A 23,359-nucleotide genomic window follows, 5' to 3' on the forward strand; every position below is an offset into this window, starting at 1 on the left:
CTACCATGTGAATAAGGGAAACATGTAAAGTAAGACAAAGAAAATTGAGAATATCTGGGGTAACTCTGTGTGAGAAGGTGTCCATATAAAACCTGCAGACAGTTAGGGGAATATGTAACTTGGCTGGATGGGAAGAATTTATTTTGCATTGCAGTTTAAAGGCAGAGGGGGATCATCCTGCCCTGATTTTCAAAAGCCAGTGTGTTTATGTTCTTCCAGCACCCTTATAAAAGAGGACAGTTGTTTCCTAGCAGAAATTTTTCCTCCCTATCCCTTCTCATTGAAAATGTTCCTCCATTTTGAGACAGACATGCTGAGTTGCTGGCTACATCACAGGATCCAGCTGTCACTGAAGATCTCTGAGTGCCACTTGCTCTGTTGAACTCTAGGAACAAGTAACAAAGAATACTGCACCCCAGAAATTTTGCAGTCCATACCTGCCATTAGGCTTCAAACTTACATTGCATTTTCTTATGCATCACAACATGTAATATCACTGACACAATCATTGCTCTTACTTCATCGCCTTTCTAAACTGCGTTGCTACAATACCTCTGAAGCAGGAAGTTACATTTTGTAATATTTTAATAAAATAATGTCAAGAAGCCAACCCCACCCAAAAAAACCCACTTGTAAATAAAAATGGACAAACTAATATTTAACTTTATTTGTTGAAGAATCTGATACAGTAATTTCTTGTTAGTTCTACTTTGAATGCAGTGTCAGAAAGCAAAAGATATAGAAGAAATTGCTGTTTCAGTAGGATATCCTACACATTTTCCTAAACATGAAAATAAGTAGATTGTAGAGTTATATAAAGGTCAAAAAGGAAAACCACAGGTGTACTAGGTTTGATTCACAGAATTCAATATACTGATCAGTGGAAAAGAAGAAAGTTAAGATGGGCTGCAACTTCTTCACTGAAATCCAAAAAAGTTTTATTGATCCTCCTAGGACAAACTCTGAACACCCAGTCAGACTCCAACATGAGAGATATAATTACACAATGGCCCACAAACCTTCAGATCAGCAAATGAAGAGAAATTCATGGGAGTCTAGAGAAAAAACAAAAGCTTATGAAGACATTCTGGACAAAAAACTAGTCTTGGGAGTGAGAACAGAAACTAGAGCAGGTCTAAGAGCTCAGGAGACCTCTACTGCAGGCTGACACTGACTTGCTTTGTAAACATGGCCCATGATTTTATTTCTCTATTACTCACTTTCTCTGGTCTCTATGTAGATTGTCTGTATTGCAGATGTGTGCTAAAAAGCTGAAGAACTAAGTACGGATTTTAACTAAGTACAGATTTTACACCGAAAGGTAATATATCACTAAAAATTACTCATTTCAAGGACACTTGAAAGACATTTTGAAGGAAACTGCCTGCAGAGAGGGATATCTATATAGCACTTACATAGCCCCTACTGTTTGAGTATCACCTCCTCCTGGACTAGTGTTGTAGACACCCAAGTCATCTTTGTGAGTGATGTGCAACTTCCAAGGGAAGAAGTGCTTCTCAGAGGGAATTCTTCTGCTCTGAGACACCATGAGTTCAACATCCTGATCGGAGAGCAAGCGGATCAGGTCACCTTCAGGGTCCCGGTAATTCAAAACAATGTCTTCTTGGTTAAACTCCTGCCTGGGACAAAAGAAATGGATTGATCCCCAGAAATCAAGGAATGCCTGGGAGGTGCTACATGATGAATCTGACAATCTAATTAATTTTAGTAAAAGTCACACAATACTGACAATCTAATTAATTTTAATAAAACTCACACAAAGCCTTGGGTATCTTGGCCTTCTTGATACAGCAGTACTAGAAATCATATAGCCACATTCATGCTGTGTTGTGTTTAAGCTAAGAAATCTACCAGAACCAAGAACCATTTCCAGTAACACCATATAAATGGCACAATTACTCTGTGTGTTTGATTGAACTACCATGCAAAAGAGCTGACTGTAGCTACTACTCACTTTTGCCTACTTATTTTTGCTCTTTCTGAGGAGTGTAAGAATATTAGAACAGGTGTTCTATTACCAATATTTACTAATATTTAATGTTCTAAATTACTGATGTTCAACACCAGATTAATCTAGTTTAACAAGGGTTAGAAGGCCATGTCCTACATCCTGAAGAAATGTACTAGACAGAAGATGCTTTTACAGGGGTATGGCTCTTATCATAGTAGAAGAAATGGAAATTTCTACCCATCACAATTGAGTCAGAAGTGTGTGTCATTCCTTACTCATTGACAATCCTGAGAAGGACTAGTGTCTGCACAGATGACCCTGGGCCAAGTCAAAGTGTAACTTCTTCAAGACTCTTGAAAACTATTTCATACACAAAACATGGTGCTGACCAAGTAGAACGTGGAAAATCTCAAACCAGAATGAACTTGACAAATGTTTAAGTATCAAATATACAGCCAAGTGCTTGCATTGTACCTCATCAATTCCATTAGATCTTTGAATGATGGAATGCTGCTCAGATCCTCTTCCACTGAGATATCCCTGTGGAAGATGTATTTAGAACACACATAGTCATTACATATCATGACAAGAGAATTGCTGGTGTTTCTTCATCAGCAAACTTGAAGGCTATTTTGTTACTACCTGATGGTGCTCACAGTCTCATCATAGTAATAACAGCGAACTTTATTAACTGTGTCTTCCTGCTGTGGTAAATCTTTTATGATCTTCACAAAAGCACATGGGAAAATCCCAGTGGCACCATCAGCAGTTCCCTGGAATGATAGGAAATGCTAGAATCAAGAAAACCATGCCATGTTGGCCACATGCAATAAGTTCTGGAATTCGATTAGTTTAGATAGAAATAACAGTAAGAATTTTTCCACTATAATCAAGAAAAGAAATTCTGTGGAAGTGACCTGATGGCATCCCTACAAAAAGGTTATACAATTACATAGTCAAATACCAGGCAGGGGAGTGAAACAGTGTGTAAAAAATGCAAGTCAGATGGTTAGCAAGGAAGGCTGTGGTGTTTGAGCAAGCAGAGATACCATATCAGCAAACACACAGTATGTTCCCCTCATCCTTTTTTCAGAACACTGCTGCATTACCCAAGTTCTCTCTAATCAGGCTGACGTGTGTTGTGGTATGAAGCATGAAGCATACATCAACTCACCCTGGGGCCAGAAACCAATTAATCGCTGAAATGGAGTTTCCATCTCCTTTCTGTGGCCTTTCTGTGTTCTAATCACTTCCAAAGAATTTAAAAAACATTCCAGCAGAAGCAAATGCAAATGAAAACTGAAGTCTGGAGGGCAAAAAATTGTGTAAGCTAAAAACCATCAAGGAACCAAACAATTACTAATTTGGAATCAGGGATTTAGTTTTGACAGTAAGACCTGATTATGATACAGTTTCTCCTTGAAAGGAAGAGGCAGGTCACAAGGATCAGAAGAGCCCTTTCTACTCATATATTTCAAGGTATGCTAATAATTCAGTACTGCTATTGCAGTCTTACCTCCAACCAGTCTTTGTTTACTTTGCTGAGTAGATAGATCAAATCTCCTTTCTTGAAACTGAGTTCCAGTTTATTGGTTCCAGGAAAATCAAACAGTGCCTATGGAAAGTAATAACCTTAAAATTATTAATTCACAGAATTACAAAAGCAAATCTTTCTGTTGTGTTCTTGAGGAGAACGCATAAAGCAGCAAGACAGTGTGCACTCTGTCATCACATATGTATTTCTGGGATAAGGTCACATATATTTGACCGTAGTCTGCAGTTCTCACAATCTCTTCTCCTACTCAGCACACACAAAACTGCTTTGAAGAAGCAGTGAAAGCACTAGGATAAACATGGCCCTGAGAGAGCTACATAAAAGGATTCTTAAAGTGACAGAACACTGAGCACAAGAGAGATCAATATACATAAGTTGAAAGTACTTAAGAGCAAGTAAGGCAACAGAGCTAAAGCCAACTAACAGCTTGAAATCCTGAGAACTCAAAAAATATATTATTTTTCATTGCAACTTTTAGATTTGCTGCAAAATACCACAAAGAGCCTTTAAAATTGCAGAAATGTTGTGTCTTAATTTAAGGGTAACTAACTGTTGCTTTTACATCTAGCTTCCAGGTCTGGATGCTGAACTGGGAGATGTGGGAAAGCTTGGGAAATTGACGTGTTGTTGAAATGGAACTTAGATGACCTCTTCAGGGGAAAAAAAAAAAAAAAAAAGGAGGCAAATACATGCTTATCATCCTAACAAAAGGTTGGAGAGTTAAAGTGGCTGTGTAATCAAAAATACACATCTCCCCCATTGTGCTTAGGGAAACACGGTCATTTAAATGGTCTTAGAGGAACAAAAATGAAAAGGTGCTCTTTATTCTGTGTTGCAGTTTTTCTTTTGGTCTTGTTAATGCCAAGAGTTCTCTTAATAAAAAACAAACAAAACAATGCTACTATTGTGCTAGTGTCTACTTATTAGCCCTTTCAAAAGCCTTTTTTCACCTATTGAAAAGTTCTGGTAGGTATATTCAATACTAATAAATTAACAGATAAAACCTAAGAGATATTACTGTTCCAAGACCTGTCACTCTCTGTGTAAAGAACAAAAGCAACAAAACTCAAAGCAGATGCCTGGGGATTTTAATCTTATATGGCAAATCACATGTTTCAGGAAGCAAAACCCTGCTCAGACAAGTACTGGTTACAAAGCAGTCTCATGTGCTTAATACTGAGAAAATATACCACACAGACAAGAGTATGGGCATTTATGTTACAGAAAATACATTTATGTTATAGAAAATAGAAAATAAGATGCCTCCCCTACAAAGCTTTTAAACATATGCTGAAGACACTGAGGCTGAAGCTTATGCCTGTTTTAGATTTAACTTATGGGTGGCACCATGCAAATGTGGACCGTTTGGCAGTAAGCTGTACATGTCTCAGTTTTGAATCTCCTGTCATTCTGATTTCACCATAGACCTTCTTATTACTCAAGAGATGAGGAACAGGACATCTCTTTCCATCCTTTGTTTCATTCTCTGTTGTTAAAATCAATTGTTTTTCTCTGTTTATTTCACTTTCTTCCCCCAAGCTCTAATTGAAAATGGCAACCTGATGGATGAGGTACCACAGTAAACCAGAGTTTAATCTCCTGTCCTGTGACAGGTTGTGCAGAGTACTCACCTCAGCCCGCGGAGCTGCGGTGCGGTCAAAAACAGGCACTTGATCTGAAACACTCTTACTGCAAAGAAATGAGACAACAGGGAGGAAAACATCTTTCTAAATCATTAAAAATGCTACACAATCAGTAGTGCAGTGTCTGTGTTTTTACTGTTTAAAGGGCATATAAGCCATAGATCACCAGAGAAACAGCATGAGAATCTGTGTGCAGCGCTGAAGTAAATAAATATGGATGCAATGACACTGCCCTAGTTCTCTCAGTTTCAGTGCAGAGCAGCAGCAATCTAATGGTGTCTGCTCCTGAGAACAGATGGAATTTTCAATACAGTCAGTATTCTGGACCTCTCTTCCACAGCACTGCTCAGTCCCCCTACTCTGCTTTCTGGGCATCATTGTTTCTAGCATTTATGGCATTTAGTTCAAACTCTGCCATCATACACACATGCAGTTTTTGCACTGTTTGAGGTAGGTGAAAAGGAAGCAAGCCCATCTTTGTAATACTGAAAGGAGAATTAATTTATCTGAAGGGTAATGAAGTATGACATCTACTTAGCAGTTCTCCAAAGGGGTGTCAATGCTGCTATGTAGGACAGGCCCCTGTTTTGACAAAGGATGGGAACAAATTAAATATTCAGTTTCATTTAGTGTCTGAACCAGATCTCACTGAATTCAGTGCCAAAACTCACACTGACTTCAGTGGTGCAAGCCTATGTCCTTAAGCTTGGCTTGGATATTCTGCACATTGTAATAGAGATTACCATTAAAGAAATATGGGCAGATAGAGCTGGACAGTATTTTTAAAAAGGCAAATACTCTCATTTTGGAATTTTCCTTTAATCCAAGTACACATCCACTTAAAAAATCCAAGATTACTGAAAACAAGAAATACTCTGTGTTCACTCTACCACAAAGACCCTCATATTAGGGATTCATGGATTCACTTGGAAAACACAGTGGTGATCCTCATCTATCTCTCCACCCAAAACTGGACAGCATCTCTTCCATCAAGCAATGCTGCAAAAAACATGTCAATCACTTACACTCGGCGTGTTCGTGGGCGAAGCCGTCTCAGTCTGTGAGGCACCTGCTCGCCATCAAAGGTTGAGTGGTAGAAGAACAGCCGAACGTCCTCATCCATCAACACCCAAGCAGGGAGGCAGAGCAGGTTCTGTGCCAAGAGCAAGCAGGAAGCAGAGTGTAACAGTGGGAGAGACCAATTCTCTATTTATTTACATGTAACAAATATGCCTCTCTGACCTACAGGATCATGAAGGATATTCATTACTGCCAGAAATCTCCCTCCTCTCCTTTCTCACTCAGCAGGACACAGCTGAACAGCTGACAGTCTTTCCTCTTTACTCCTGGAGTTGGCCAATGTATTGCTTCACGCTTTTTGTACCTGATTTACTGCAGGAGTAAATTGCTTTTTGTTTTTCTTTTCAGAACATGAATGACTGTGGAAAGAAGGCAGTCTTGGCCAGTGCTTCAGACTTTTACAGATTTGAAGTTCAGGTCTTCAGTTAACCTGCACACAAAGAATATCTCTCCTTGATGTATGCTGCATCTTCAATGTAATTCAGGTACTCTCAGAAGCCCACCTGTCCTGATTCTGGCTGTGAGAGAGTCAGTTTTTTTCTTAGTAGCTGGCTAAGAAGAAAAGCTTCTAAGTGGCTGGCTAAATCCAACACACAGTGTTGTGTGTTGGATTTAGCATGAGAATAATGTGGATAACACACAGATGTTTTAGTTGTTTCTAACTATTGGCTTACTTAGTCTAAGCCAAGGGCTTTTCTGGTTCCCAAGTCCTGCCAGTGAGGAGCTGCACAGGAATCCAGGAGGGAGCATGGCCAGGAGAGCTGGTACAAACTAGCCAAAGGGATATTCCATGCCATAGGACATCATGCCCAGTATGTAACTGGAGGGAGTTGCTCAGGAGCCACAGATCACTGCTCAGTGGGCACTGGGCATTGGTCAGCAGGTGGTGAGCAATTGTAAGGTGCATCATTTGTTTTTCTTCTTTAGTTTTATTTCTCTGTATTTTTTGTTACCTCCCTTCTAATTACAATTATTTATTGGTATTATATTTTACTTTATTTCAATTATTAAACTGTTCTTATCTCAACCTGTGGGTTTTACCATTTCCCAGTTGTCCTCCCCATTCCATTAGGGAAGGAGGGAGTGAGCAAGAGCGTGGCACTTGAAGGTGGGTGGGGTAAAGCACAACCCACCCACCATTCTCCTAATCCCTTGGATACACACACCAACTATGGATTCATGCAGCACCTGGAGATTCACCATTTCCTCACACATTTTGGGGGGTTTTGGTAAGGATGTCTATCTGTATATGAAGACAGAGAGTGACCCTTTGTGAACTGCATACTCCAGCAGAGTCTACAGTCTGAACAATCTGGGGAAGAGGACTTCAGGTGGTATCACAGTGTAGGCACCGTGTCTTCAGAAAAGCAGAGCAGAGAGAAGCAGATACTTAGAACCCAAACAGTACTCTCTGCCTTAGCTGATTTCAATGTAAGTATCTGCAGTGATCACTGCATTCTTTACTTTAAAATTAAGTTTTACCTTCATGTAGACATTTAGGATAGGAATCCTGTTCTCAGCAATTTCCTTTTTGGCACCAACAAAAACTTTTCCTGGAAAATATAAAACCTGTAACAGTTATTGAAGAAAAAAAAGCAAAGAAGAGGTTGTCAGAGAAATGAAGCAGTCAGGAGGAAGTAGAAGCTGAAAAAAAATTTACATCTTTTCTAAAGGATTTTAGGTTTCTAAATGAACTTTACTACAAGTGAAAGGGCTGTCAATGGAACATGACTTCTCTGGCATCCACAGCCAGGAATTAGTTCCTTGTCACAACTACTTCTCTCACTCGATTGCTCCTTAGGGCAGCCTGGAGCTGAAAAGCTGCTAATTGTGCAAAGGTTTGGTACTGACAGCTTACCTGGCAGTACAGGGAGTGTGCAGGTAAATGGGCTGTTACTGCTCTCTGGCCCATATCTCTCCTCTAGTTTGGTGTGCAGGGCATAGAACTCACGATAGCGCCGGAAAATCAGGTATCTGCCACCACCTTTAAGCTTTACTTCAATGACAAACATCTGAAACAGAGAAGAGGGATTCTGGCTGGTGTTCATACTTATAAATACTCACCAACTGAATGTGAGGAATAAAATAGGAACATAAGATCTGTGCTCCATTAGTGGGAATATCCTCTTAGGAGCACAGAGGAAAGCAAGCCTTCAGTTAAGCATCTGCCAATTCAGGAACTAGGATATAACAAGGTATTTGTGTGGGTCCAGCTTGCATATGAAGCATGTCCCTGTGGCTACTTTATATTATATAATCTTTAAAGGAAACATGAAATTACTAGATTCAACTTTATGCTTGCACACTTTGCGTCAGTGACAAGCAAAATACATTATGAAGACAAACACAAATATTTTACAATAAGATGCCTTGGACATCTACATCTAAAGACAGACTGACATTTAAATGAATTGATTTTCAGAATTGAAGGCATTCATACTTCTTTTTTGACTTTAATGTACACTGTTGCAGAAATTATTGTCTGACCTCCTTCAACCACTATTTTATTTCTCTTTTGACAAAATTGCTTTGCTCTAAAGGAACTCAACATTTCCACGCACTGACCTCTGAGTCACGTTGCAGCCAGATCCTTCAGAAAACATAAAGACAGAGCAACCAAATATCACTCTATTCCAGAGAAAAACGTGAATTCTACAGTGGAAAGGGTTTTAAGAGCAATGTCTCCAGCAGAAGTCAGACTGAGATGGGCATATTCAAACCTTCAGAAAATCTTAGTGCCTTTCCCTACTATTCCCTTCCTGTGTGCTCTTTCGTGTCTTAATGTGCTTCCTCCTGTGAAGATGGGAGCATCCTAACTTGCCAGTACCACGGAATAATGAAGCAAGACTCTCCCTTTCTACCCTCTGAGTTACTTTCCCACTGTCTTCACCAATGATACAGCACTCCAACAGGAAACAAATCAGATATTAGGAAAAATTAGGATGTTAGAGGATATCTCCTACACTTCATTCAGAAAATAAATTTTTAGACTGAAACTGGGATAACCGTACTTCATTCCTGAAAAATAAAGCACTGAGAAGTCTTCCACATGGAACTACTCACACCAAAAAGCAATTACACCAGATTAACTGCATTTTGCTTCCCATAACCAAACCAGTCACTGGTGAAGGCATGTAGAGGCAGGATAAATCTCCATTCTTACATAGTAATTAGTAAAGCCTTTCTTCTCTTCAATATCTGCGATATTAGCTGAAACAGGTACATCATCTGGAAGCTGGTCAAAATCACTGTGAAGCAAGAACAGAAGATTTAGGTTACTCATATTGGTAATGGCCTTTGAGATGTCCTATGCCACACAGAGCAAAGATAGGCAATGTTACATTTTCTAATATCAAAACCAAGATGTTAGAAACTCATGGTGTCATTCTCTTCCTCTGGAGGTTTGATCTTGAGATGTCAAATTTCTATAAATTCAGCATATATCAGTGACCATTGAGAAGATTCATTATGCCTGAAAAATATCCTTCTCATTCCTAGGCTTGCTCAAGGAACAGGACTACAAAACAAACACTTGAACTGCTAAGCTTTTCCTGAGAAATGTGATCAGTTGTGGATGCATTCTTAATCCTTCCTTAATCTAGGAGATTTACAGAAAGAACTCTGCATCAGTGGATCCTATCCTAAGGAGATCATTATACATCATGATTTATGCTGCTATTATTACTGCATTACTGCAAAATACAGGAAACAGTTCTGAGAAAAGAGCTTGTTATGCAAGGCGCTGTAGAAACTGACAGCACAAAGCTAAATCCTAAAAACTTTATACTCTGTGCAAGATGCATAAAAAATACCACACACATATAAGAAAAGAAACAACAGGATAAGAAACAGAAAAAGAACAAAGAAACAAAAGCATAGTATTGTTCTATATCAAAACTATTGGTGCCTACACCAGCTGTCAAAATGTTGTCAAGTTTTCTTGATGATATCACAATAAAGCAAACTCTTAAAAAGGCTTGGAAAAATAAGGCTAGGCTATCAAATATTTGGAGAGAGACCTCCCAGTCACAGCAGGTAAGGTTCATCACAGAATAATTGGAGTTGGAAGGGACCAACTTTCAAAGATCATCAAGTACAACTCTTAATGAATGGCCTGCACAGGGATAGAACATATGACCTTGTCATTTATCCCCCAGTCTCAGCAGATAACCTGAAGCAAGCACAAAGATACTTGTTTTAAAATGTCAAAATTGTGTGAAGGAACTCATGTTAGTAGGCAAGGTTAGAATAAGCTTTGCAGATCCTAGAAAGAATTGGATTTGAAGTGAGAAGAATCTCTGCAGGAACAGGGATTACTAATGAGCAGCCATATGACCACACAGTCATGTTACTGGTCTATACTGCCCACACTACAAGAAAAGCATGGATTGGCAGATGCTTTTTCCTCTATGACCTTCTCCTTGGTGCAAGAGCTTTGACAAGCAGCAGACAAATTCACCTTTGCTTCAGTCTTATAACTCAGTGTTGTCAGAGGGGTATTTATATTAACAGCTGAGCAAAAAGCATCCAGAATGAGGAGAACAGAATAACAAATGAGATAAAGAGAGACTTCTAAAAGGATCATCTAAGAAATCCCAAGCTGACAAAATGTTAAATATTCTGATAATACAAAAAAAAAAAAAAAAAAAAAAAAAAAAAAAAAAAAGTGGTAGCTGTCTCAGTTTATTCTGGTATGAGAATATCCCAATATCCCAACCAGGGGCTTCCACAAGGCGTAGCCCATTTGAAATGCTGAAGCAATGATGCAACATCTTGCAATATTTTGCTGTACAAGGAAAATGCCATGAATCAGCACCACCCACAATACTGTAAATACTACCCCTTACTGTGAAGAAGGATGTGGTTATGGAGAGCAAGAGATATAATTAGTCATATCACAAACACTCATCATAAACTCCAGTAAAAGGGAAACTTATTTTGCAGCTATAAAGAGGACAATGACCCACTATGTCCTAGGTTGTGAATATTTCCCACAAAAAGAAGAAAGTCCATGCCAGCAAAAGAAATGGTCTGCTTGACCCTAAGCAGCCAAATAGTGTGGAAGTTACACACTGTTCTGATAACAAGAAGCCTTTTAGTATCACCAAAGATGCTTGCATCCAAATCAACCAAACAGATCAGGAGTTACATGAGGCTTGTGGGGAGGCAGGAGCAGGCTATATAACACATTACCTCTTTTCTCGCAGCTGTCGGGGAAGAGACATTGTTCTTCTTAAATCCAGATGACTAAGATCTATTCCTCTACTTCTTGTGCACTTCCTGGTTTAATAGGATGAACATGAAGTCAAAGTAATTCTCCCTGCATGAAACAAGACTCCTTTGCAAGGCCTCAGAGATCTTTTTTTAATGTTTCAGTGTCAGACGATTTCTGCTGTACCTCCCCACCCCCATGAGTTTGAGGAAGTATCAGGGGGGAAACAGTAATAAAGAGAGACTGCTCTGTGATGTCTGTCATGTCTCAAAACTGCCACAATTGAGAAACTGAAAGCCCAAAAAAAAGCAGAAACTATGAGCCACATTCCGTTGTCCACCCTTCACCAAAATATTTGCCTCTGTTGAAAGCCAGTATGAGTGGGCTCAGCAAAGTCTGTTTTGCCTCAGCTAAAATGTCCCCATATATACCTCTATATTAATATTTGTAAACTAGTATGAATACTTCTGATCCCTTCTTGAGGCACTGTGATTCCCAAGGATCCTCCTTTTCACAGACCAAGAGCCAGGAGGTGGAGCTAAAGAATAAATTTTAAAATGGGAGCAGAATGTATCACCAGAAAAGTCAGCCTTGTCAAACACCAGGGCATCGGGCACAGGAGATGAGATTTGAAGGACAGATCAATGAAAGTAAGACAGGAGTCCTTTAAAGGCCAGAGATCTTTTTGGCTTCATGTGCTCAAAACAACCCACATTTGCCACATACAAAGACAAGGTAACGGCTTGCCCTGGCTTTTACTCAAACTGTAGTGACAAAGCATTTATATAACATCAGTTGACAATCTTTCAGGAAGAAAGTGATGAGGAAACCATGATTTCTTAACAATATGGCTAAGTTGTAACACAGCTTATCTGCCTTAGTCAAAAACTGTTATGTGCATCCATGCCTCTCCATTTCAGTCTTTGACTCTCTTCCATTTTTGTGTTCAATATATATTTGCCTCTTTCTCCTCCTTCCGCTGCCAAGAACAAAAATTCCCATCTGAATGGAGCAAAAATCAACCAGCATCCTTCAAAATAAAACTCTATTTACAACTGTAATCATCAGCCTTGAGAGTAACTGCATTGCATTGCATTTTAATGAAGTAAATCCTTCACCCAGCTCCTTTCCATGGCACCATAATAGAATTTGAGAGGGGATATAGTGTCTCTTGATCAGAAGAGACCAGGAGAAAAAAATTCTGAACTGTATTTTCTGAGTGATCTGCTACTCCACTACATATCATAGCTTTGACAAGAAAATCATATAAAGGGTATCCTATTTTTTTTCAAATGTCCTGAAAGATAATCTAGATATATTGCAGGTACATCTTTTAATAGACAGAGGATATTGCACAATCCAAAAATATATTTTCATTGTTTATCTAGGGATGTGACTTCTTGAAAACAAGTTGACAGAAACTCTCAGACAAATTGTCTATGCAAATGTTCTGCTGTAAGATGAGTAAAGCAAACTGAAAGCAGGTCAATTCCACTACTCTCCACTAGAGATTACAGGTAGGAATAATACCAACCTGACAGAATAATGCTAAACCTACTAAGAATGTTTATGGTTCTGCAGTATTTTCTTGTTCTGAACTCAACCAGAAAAAGGCCTTGCTTTTCTGACAAAAGGCAGATTTCTACCTCAGATGAGTGGATAACTGATTTTTTTGAGGGATCACCAAGACTGTGAGACTAAGATTGGAAACACTGTTTTGCCACGTTCTTCTGTGCCAAATCAGTGCCTCAACTACCACATACTTTCTTTCCATTTCTACTATTGTGCTACTATAGTAGAAATAGCAATTTCTATTATTTGGGCTGAGAAAATAGGCTGTCTCTAATCAAATACACATGCTTTCTCTGTTCAAATAATTATTTCATGAATGAAATAAATATCCATTACAAAACTGATATCCTAACAGTACCTATGTCAGGAGATATGCCTGCACTAGGAAAGTCCCCAGTTTCATCATCTGGCATGGCCAGCTCTCAGTTTTGAGAAAACCCATCTACACACTATGGCTGGCACGGTCATTGTGGTGCTGTGCACCAACCCAAATACATGTGCAAGAGAAGAGAAAGCAGGAATTCATCCAAGTGCAAGGAATATAAAACAAAAATTGGTTCATTAAAGGAGATTACTAAGAGAATCCTCAGATGACTGAATCATGACCATATGCTGCCACCACTATATGCCTCTTCACAGTTCACAATCTTCTCTATTATTTTGGACGTGCCTGTGAGCTGTGAAACTGTGGCCTTCTGTCCAATGCACCTGTTGTTAGAAAACACATGTACAAGGATACACAGCACCCTGGAAATCTGACAGTATCGGCTAGAACCAAACAACCAAAGCGAGTGAAGAATTCTAGTGAGAAATAGGAATGCAGTCCCAAAGCACTAGAGATACATGAACCTCCAATAAAAGGTCAACCAAAAAATGTAGCAGAAATACTCAGCTGAATCAAGTTTGGGTGACAGCACTACATACCATGTCTGCTAGGGCAGCAGCAACTGTATCATTTTGCTTATCTCTATGGAATAATGGCTTCTTTCTGATGCACCTGATCTTACAAAAGTGCAATGTACTTATGCTCAATCACCAGCCATAGAATAAATCTTTTAAGTGATACGAGAAAGTGAACAAGAATAATATGGTTAAAAGATTCTGATCTCATCACAGATTAATCTGCAAAGGAAGTAACATTTAGCCATAACTGCAAGGAAGCTGAACATCAAATACAAACACATATGGCAGAGTTGGCTTTCAAGATACTTTCACTCAACCCATTGTTTTCAAAGGATATGTGGAATATTTGTTTCTGTAGCATACACATCATTAGCAGTTGGATGCCTTGACTCCTGTGGTTGCTTGAGACTGAGCTACAACTGTAATAACACTGATTTGGGAAGTGTTTGGGGATCTTTTCCATTTTCCTTTAATAATACTTGCACAGACCACCAGCTTTATGGAATGCTTTAATAGACTTTTACAATACTTATTTTCAAATACAGCCATGTATAAACTAGCAATTATTTTTATTATAGCTCATGAATAATTAATTACAGTTCTGTAAAATTTCTGGACAAAAGTTACATTTGATAAGCTATTAATGTCTGCCCTGTAATCTTTGGAGCACTTTTGCAGGTAGTGCTACAAAATCCTTAGGAGACAGTTGGCACAATGGTAACTAATAAAACTGTTTCTTTCCTATATGCTTTCAGGACAGTTGAAAAAAAAATTAAAAAAAATAAAAAAGCTGAAGTTGTCCTATCTTTCTGAACTTGAACATAGGTTGAGCTAATTTGTTTTGTATTCTTAATTTGAAAATGGTTCAATTAATAGCATCTGGATGTATGGATATTCTCCCTGTCATGCATTATGTTGGGATTTAAAAAGTCACAGGAGTATGGATGGATAGAATTTAGAAATGTTCTTTGAATTAAATCTGGACAGTGTTTCCATGATTGCTTTTTTAGGGTGAAAAGTAGCTAGTAGGTATTTGCAGAAAAAGACTCTTTTCATGCCCTGCTGATATAAACACAACTAAATAATCCATCTTGGACTGAAGAAATTTAAAGGTCAGCATCTACCACTGTTCCTGACAGTGAATTTAATGGTGTCTTTTCCAGAATAAATTATTACTCAACACGGAAGAGGTTTATAGAACCAAATCTTAAGGAAAGAGCACCATTTTTTAAAATTACATTCTTCTCAGAATATCAAACTAAATCATATATCTGAATCCTGGATTTTTCACCTCTACTGCTTGAACAAAATAAGGATTTCAGGGGAAAAAAAACCAACAACAAACCAAAAAACAACAACAAACCAAAATGTCAATCTTTGACGTTATCAGTTTTTTTTGAAATAGGCAACCAACAGTACCATTCTGAGGTTTGATAGTTCATTGTTCAATAGGCAGATCTCTCCAGCTTTTCTTATGCAGAGCAATATCACAAGCAGTATTATGATCTTTGTCTCAGTGGAAAACAATTCTTCTTTTAAAATAAACCTGCTTCCTTTGAAATATATACAGGATTTCTTCCTGATAGAATAGAATCACTAAGAATGGAAGAGTTAGAACATGTTCATGTCCTTCATGAACAATGGACATTTTATTCTTGCAGAGCTCAGGTGGATATTTGATACCCAGGACTAGACAAAGTGAGAAAAATGGAAGCTCGGAAACAACAAGGGAACATTTCTTCATCCAGATCATATATGACTTCCTGGATAAAAGAGGTAAATAAGGAAGAAATAGGGCAGAGCTTGTCACTGCTATTGTGCATGACAGATGTGGGCTGGAGGTGGAGCCCTGTGCTCCAGTCAATTTCTCCAATGTCAAAATCTGGTAACTCGCCATTGCAGACAAAGAAGCAGGAAAGCTCCATTCAAGCACTCCTGAGAGAGTTTTGCCTACAACCACCCTTCCAGAACTTTAAAATCTACTTTTAGTGCACAGCAGCAGTGCACCTTTGTGGCAGGATGGTTTTTGTAAGTCTTCTAATCATCTTGAGAACCAAAAATTTGTGTAAGTGATTGCTACTGAAGGCAAAAAAAAAATCTGCTTTATCTATTTCACAAGTTCAAAAGACCTGTTAAAGTTACTCAAAAAAAATTTCACTGAACTTCCCCAAATGGCAAAACAGGGTTGGGATTTGCTAAAATTTGTACGGTGATGCATTCAAATCAGCCTACACTGTTCCTAACAGTTTAATTTCCCTATCCATTTGAAGAAATCCTGTGACCAAATTCCTTTTTACCTTATTTAGGAACTTTAGATAAGTGCCTGTAGTTAAGTGAAGCTTTCTGAAAAGTGAAGAGAGACAGGCACCACTGGCCAGTAAATAAGACCTCAGTGGGCCAATTCTCCCTAAGAAGGTTTTATGTGTCTCCTAGGAATATACATGAATTATGAAATTACTATATTCCCAGTTTTGTCACCTCAGGTTTCTAAAGGTAAGGTAATAAATCTGTCCCTTGCTGTGGACCTAGTTATTACTGGTACAAAGGTACCTTCTCATTCGGGACTCAGCTATATTTGGATATGCACTTTTACACTGGTATAATTGTCTTTACCCTAGGGGAGTTGTACTACTTAAGATACACTTATATAGTAAAAGAAGCACAATTTTCTGGTGCAGAAATACCCAGTCTGCTCCTTATAGAGAGTTTATGGCTCATTTTCTAATGGTTCATAAATTGGGACAATATTCCTTAATAAAATCAGGAGGCAAGAGGGCAAGAGATTAGGATAGGCAGGCAAGTAGCAAACAGAGAGGCAATAATAGCAAAGTCTGGTGATTTTCAAAGTTCTGTTCTATCTATTCCTCACAACATATACTTACAGCCTGCCTCACCTGCTGCCTCATCTACTGGCCTTTTATTATCTCAGCCTTCATTCCTTGAAAGATAAACTCGTGGAATGAATGCACCAATTAACATTTCAATAAGCAATTAAATCCCCAATCAGTGGCTGAACTGTGCATTTCAAGTATGGAAGACTGGAGTTTATGTCTCCCATACCTCAAAAGGCAGAAGGCTGCCTCTTTATGTGAAACTGGGTCTGATCAAGAGACCTCTTAATTAACTGCCATAGCAAGTTCAGCCCCTGCCTTGCTGTGTGTAATTCCTTCTGTCCTAGCTTTGCCATCTGTAAAATAGGGCTGACTAAGACTTTTCTCATGAGGGGGGAGGTGAGAAGGAAAAATGCTCAGTAGAGGTATAATTTTTGGGGAAAATCAGGAAAAAAGTGACAAACTAGAACCATTAACCATTAGTTGCATTAACTTTGCAACCCATCTGCACTCAAAATCACCTGCAGTGCAAACAGAAAACAATACAAAAAATTGCTCTTTAAAATGTGCCAGTAATGCTCTGATGCCAGGCCTTAGAACAGATTCCCAAACCTTCAGAAAAGACTGTAGTGGCTAAACTATCACATATGTTAAACAGAGGTAGCCAACAGGCCTGTCCTACTACAGAAAAGAACAAGGAAAGGAAATGAAAAATAACTTTCTGCCCAGAGTGCTATTTAATCTTGGAATGCATCATCGTGCTTGTGGATTGTTTCAATAATCTGAGCCAAACAAAGGTACCGGAGAACTTTGAAGCTGTGAATTCAAGAAATCAGTATATGGAAATAGTAACAGCTTAAGAAATTCTCTGTCTTCACATACTCTTGCTTTTTTCCTGCCTCGCAGGATGGCACACCTGCAAAATACATCAGCTAACTAAGCCAGCTGTAAAAACAGTTTTTTAAGCCACAGATCAATTTCTCAGCCCAGCTCACAGCACAGACATCAACATGATGAGGAGAATGAATGGGGAGGAATACATTAAACAAGCACTGCCTGATAACTTTGTCTTGCAAAAGCATTCTGCTCTGACAACACAGTGAGTGCATGTGTGTGCATGTACAGACCCAAATGACTCATTTTGTCTCCTGACAATCCATCTCCACATGCAGATACTAATGCAGCCTCTTTCACCCATGTGCTTCAGGGCAATCTAACAATGGTGTGGCAAGAATTTTACCACTTCTTTGATGTATGGAAGAAGCCAGAACACACCCCCAAACCATGACCTATGCTGTAATAGTTTTTCTGAATGAGACAGCAGCTACTGAGTTAGTATCTACAGAACACAGCTCCTGAGTAGCTTCTCCTCTCTCTTTAGTGCCTTAGCCCTGTTTGTCACCACTTTATTCATTTGCCACCACTTTATTCATTTTTCCAGATTTCACTACAAACAACTTGTACAAGCTGTTGCATGATGTGAATGCAGTGCCGTAACAGCGGGTTTCTCACCAGGAATCATAACACAGGTAGGTGGAAAAGAGGGCAGAAAACTGTATGGCAACAGCACTTTTTCATGATTGGAAAGTGTTTTCCTTGTGAAAAGGCAAAAATAAAACCTCAAAATAAAGGAAAAGGAGGAAGTGAAGGGTGAGTGGGTGGGGGGGAGTAAAAATCAAACATGCCTGTGACTAAGACATACAATAAAATCTATTTACTACCCAAATAATTCTTAGTGCAAACAAGGTGGTTATGACACTCTCAGATATGTCAGCTGAAAAACAGTAAAAGGTAGAGGGGGATTGATGTCCTGTTCCAGTTCTTTCTGTTCCACATCTCGCCTCTTGAGTTCTGCTGAATGTGACATTTTTCCCTGGCACCTAATACACAGAACTCTGCTGCTAATTTTGTGCACAGAGTTCTCATGCTGTGTAATTTGAGGCCAGAGACTCCTCCAACAGCCTGCCAGACGGAGTGCACACCCTTCAACACTGCTTCTGCTGCAGAGAAAGGGGGGATGGGACAAGGAAATGAGCCAAACAAGAAACAAGAAACAAGCTTCCAAACTTGTCCAAGATGTTTAGCCAATTTTTGGCTCTTAGATTTATCAGGGATCTATCTCCAGCTCATCCTGTCCAGTTTGTCAGAAGACGCATCCAGTGGATTTGCCAGCAATTGCAAATACTCAGTCAACTTAAGATGCACACTTTCCCTTTTTTTCCCCATATTAGATTGTGTCTGGCTGCTCTAAAACTAAATCAGGCTGTTGGCCACAAGGGTCTTTCAGTACTGCCCTGATGAGATAGTACAAAAACTGATTTCTGCAATATTATAATCAAGGATTTGAAAGAGAATCTATTTTCTCTTTCTCCCCATCTTGGTTAACATCTTTGCATCTCACCGAGATAGTCTTTACTGTAATACATTCTACTAAAATGAGAATGGTCAAGTAACCTTCAAAAGATGGGCTGATGTGCTCATTAGGGGATTAAACTGGATGTCTTCCCATTAACTAACCAGAAAAAACAGACTCCCCTCTTTGCCTCCAGTGCCTTTTAGTGGGATCATCACTTCCACACTACTGAATTAATCCATTTTCAATACTACTTACTTCTTCCTTGGCGCTGATATTGCCAGAAGGAGAACACCCCACATTACTCTATTCTCTCCACTCCAATCTTCTTTCTCCTGACTGTATCACAAACAGACAGTGAGAGGACTGTAGGATTAAAAAAATAATCTGCACTGCCTAAAGATTTCTTTGGATGGTAGAGCATCATCCTCCCTAATGCCTCTTCTCTGATAATTATTTTGACCAGCAGTATCGAGCACAAACCTAGTCTGAAAAGAAAAAGGAAGGACCTCAGGCCCTGCTGTACAGTGAGTGCTATGATAATCCACAGACCCATCTGAGACTAATTTAAATCTTTCTTTAGAATTTGAGAAGAGCTGGGACATCTTCTGCTGTTCACCTGCAAGAGAGCATCATGATCTTTGACACCCAGAGAACCTTCTTTGAACTTTCTCTGCAGTTCATCTCATTGTGAAGTATGTGCCTCTGGAGAGAGAACAAGGAAGGGAAGGCTGGGAAGAGGAACACAGTCCTTTATTCTACATCTGGGAAGTGGGATAAACCAAAAATTATATATAAAAGTCAGATAACTTCATATACTGATTTACTTCAATCACTAACATGCTCCACTGAAGAAAAACAATGGAATGAGGGAAAACATAGGGACAATGCACAGCTGACAAAAAGAGTAACATAAAAAGTAAAAATAGGGATGTGTGGAAACAATCAAATGTAAGGAAGAATTGGGAAGAATCTCTCCTTTCTCTAAAGAAATGCAGTACATTTCCAAATTTGACCCACATGTGTCTGGCTATCTAATTTATGAGATGTGAAGCTGACCACCCAGAAGGCTGGCTATAAATTATATCTCTTAGATATGCCAATATGATTTATATTAGGAGCTAGGAAGGGAAAACTGATGAATCCTGACCTTACCCTCTGGGGAACTGCCTGGAATATACTCTCTTGGTACCTGAAAGTCTGTAGATGCCCTGAGGTAGTAATATTCCTTGCCAAGACCTCTGCATCATAATAGGTAATAGATCAGAGCCTTTTTTCCACTGTCTGACTGCATGGCTGCCTAGAACAACTACAGTCTCAGATCCACAACAGTTGCAATTTTGCTGACTAAGTTTTACTCAGATCCTTGCTTTTTCCTCTTCTTTCATAGATCTTTGTTGTTTAGCCTTTGTTTCTCTCTCTATACTTCCACTTTGGTTTGTTGGGGATTTTTGCAGTAGCAGAACAGTAGCCAGTAGGTCAAGAGTAATTATTTTTCTTGTCTAGTAAATGCTTATCAGGCTGTATCTGGAATACTATCACTTGTTTTGGACCCTCAAAAACAAGACAAAGAGTGACAGTCTGATACAGCTCAACCAAGGACATATAACACTGGAGCACACGATATTCAAGGTAAGGTTGAAGTAAATGACTTAGTTTAGCTTAAAAAGGAAATGACTGGGAGGGAGATATAATTTTTACTCCAACTAAACAAAGTGAAATTAAAGAGCAGACACAGCTAGACTCTTCTCCTAGGCGGACAATGAAAGGACAGGAGAGAGAGTTGCACAAGCAAAAAAACTCAGTGGAGATAAGAAAAAATAATTCAACATGCCACTGGAACAGGGGCCTAGAAAGACTGTGGGATCTCTATCATGGGAAATGTGCAAACTTTGACTAGACAAGTTTAACCTACCCTTTATATTAGGTCACCTTTGAGCTATTCATTGCATATATGACATCTGGTGGCCCCTTCTAACCTTACTTATTCTATGTTCAGATACCAGATGCTATCTTCAGACAACCAAAGCCTCCATCAGAGTTACTGGCCAGCCAAGACAATCTGCTTGACCTAAATTAAAATCTCTCAGGCATTTGGCAACCATGAACGCTTCAGACAGTCTATGATATGGTGTTATATAATTAAATTTCTTTTATTAAAAACAAAAAAGAGATGAAACCCACAATTTTCCATAAAATTAACACTTCTAAAATCATTACCTTTAATAACATCATAGTAAAATATATTGATGCATATTCTCAGATTGGAAAGAAGAAGAAATCCACTGATCTTCATGTCTTGCTCATACTTCCTGTCTCATTCATCTGCAAATTCTTTTCTCCTTGAACACCAACTTTTCCCACCTCACCATTTTCCCCTGGAAATGGTGAAATTTTTCATCCCTCCCCAAGCCCATCTTCCTCCTCAACTTACTTTTCTCTTCACATAACCTTTTATTTCCTTTATTGATCCCAACCTTTGTCCGTCTAGCCTTGAACCTCTGAGCTGGAAAATAATTCCTCAAGGCACCTCCCCTAAATAGCAGCTAATTATTTGGCTTTGGGCCTGCACCTGCTTTGTCAGCTCTCTTGTCATCAAGTCTATCAAGTGTGTGGGGAAGCTTTGGAATGACCAAGAAACCTATAAACTGACCTGGTAATCCCAGGGAAAACCTGGTCTGCATTAATGATACTTGTAAAATAATCAAGAGAGCTTGAGAGATGCGTAAAGTACCTTTGAGCAGCCTTCCTCAAATGTTCTCTAACACTTCAAGTATTCAGTGCTCCAAAAAGGGGGAGGAGGGAAATCTGTCTGCCATGAAAATGAATAGAGAGACTAAAATTATGCACCACACAAGCACTAGACCTGCACTAATTTTATTAGTAACTAACACATTTCTTTGGGTTTTCTTTTGCCTTAGTAGTTTGTCTCCCATTGCCCTCAGTTTCTTTATTGCTCATGCTGTGGCCTTTAGACATCAAGAGTCTTAGTAGAAGAAACAAAACAGTTATAACATTCACCATGCCTGGCATGCTGACACAGGGAAACAAAGGATGAAGAAACATTTACACAACTTGAAATTGGGCTCTTTAGGCTGTTAACTAGTGAGCAGTCAGAAAGGCTGTGGAGTTTTATAAATAGACCTGATTCAGAGAACAAGAATCACAGAAAATAACACTTTCACTTAAGTACATAACTCCAACTGGCATTTTAGAGATATAACTTGAAAAGTCAGTGACATTTTGGTCTCAGTTACAGAAAAGTTACAGTTCACATATTTTGAATGCAAGACATGGAGCTTACCAGTCCACCTACATCATCATGAAAATATACAAAGAGTTTATGAACATAACAGAAATTTTATACTAGAAAAATTGTTAATTTATCTCCTCTTGAATCCATATTCTGATTGATCAGAGCAGACCTGTATTTCTAATCTGAATACTTTCTTTTCAATTGTTGTTGCAAAACACAAAAAAATTTGAAAACAAAACACACTTGCTTGACTTGGCAATACAGTTCACATTCTTACAGATGACTGTCTTATGCTTTCAAAGTCTATCAGATTTAGCTAGGCTAACAACAGACACTCTGCTTTTACATATAATCCTTCTGCAAATCTCAATAAACTCTTTGCTGAAATAATAGCCATCCAGCTGCTAAACCCACAAGATAATTAAACACTCTATGAAAGGACATTTCTTTTTAAGCAGATTGAAATGTTATCAAATTATGACTCTCTCTTAGTTTGAATAATAATTATTCAAATACTTCTTTCTTTTGAACCTTTTCTCATGTAAGTTCTCTCTGAGGCCTTTGGGCAATAGAAAAACTAAAAATGTAACTGTGTGATAGCAGAAGGCTATGTGAAGAAGGCAGGAAAAAAAGGCATTAAATAGTTACTTCATTCTCATTTAGACTCCAAATCTAGCTTCAGAGGGACTGTTCATAGTCTAAAAGTTAAGGGTAAAGAAGACTTTATCCTTAATTTATCCAAGTGCAAGATCACACTGCCTTTGGCATAAGAATTTCTTGCTATGAGACATCTAAATACAATACTTATAAAAGGCCTCATTTACAGTGGGATCTAGAAAATTTGATTCAGTATAAAACAAGAGAGAAAGAACATCTAGGAAGAGAAACTTCTAGTAATTTCCAATAAGTCTATTCTCCAAATAAATACCTGAATGAGTTTTCTTGTATTCATTTGGTTCGAGTCTCCATTTTGACTGGACAT

The 23,359-nt window shown here is 38.7% G+C and overlaps 1 protein-coding gene across 3 annotated transcripts in view; it reads right to left on the reverse strand.

The window, feature by feature from the left end:
* NCF4 (neutrophil cytosolic factor 4) overlaps nt 1-23,359 on the reverse strand; it is a 37,003-nt gene that overhangs the window by 692 nt on the left and 12,952 nt on the right. Inside the window, exons 1-10 of one of the 3 annotated variants that reach the window (XM_059473182.1) lie at nt 11,444-11,651; nt 9,414-9,498; nt 8,109-8,262; nt 7,733-7,803; nt 6,196-6,323; nt 5,159-5,216; nt 3,489-3,587; nt 2,615-2,745; nt 2,447-2,512; nt 1,416-1,640 (exon numbers count right to left, since the gene is read on the reverse strand). In XM_059473182.1, the coding sequence (XP_059329165.1) occupies nt 1,416-1,640; nt 2,447-2,512; nt 2,615-2,745; nt 3,489-3,587; nt 5,159-5,216; nt 6,196-6,323; nt 7,733-7,803; nt 8,109-8,262; nt 9,414-9,498; nt 11,444-11,475 (1,049 nt within the window). In that variant the 5' untranslated portion in view covers nt 11,476-11,651. Of the gene's footprint in view, nt 1-1,415; nt 1,641-2,446; nt 2,513-2,614; nt 2,746-3,488; nt 3,588-5,158; nt 5,217-6,195; nt 6,324-7,732; nt 7,804-8,108; nt 8,263-9,313; nt 9,499-11,443; nt 11,652-23,359 lie in introns of those variants that run through there. The other 2 variants (XM_059473184.1, XM_059473181.1) reach the window with 2 other exon arrangements.

The sequence above is a fragment of the Ammospiza nelsoni genome, chromosome 5, assembly GCF_027579445.1.
Source record: "Ammospiza nelsoni isolate bAmmNel1 chromosome 5, bAmmNel1.pri, whole genome shotgun sequence".
Taxonomy (NCBI): Eukaryota; Metazoa; Chordata; class Aves; order Passeriformes; family Passerellidae; genus Ammospiza; species Ammospiza nelsoni.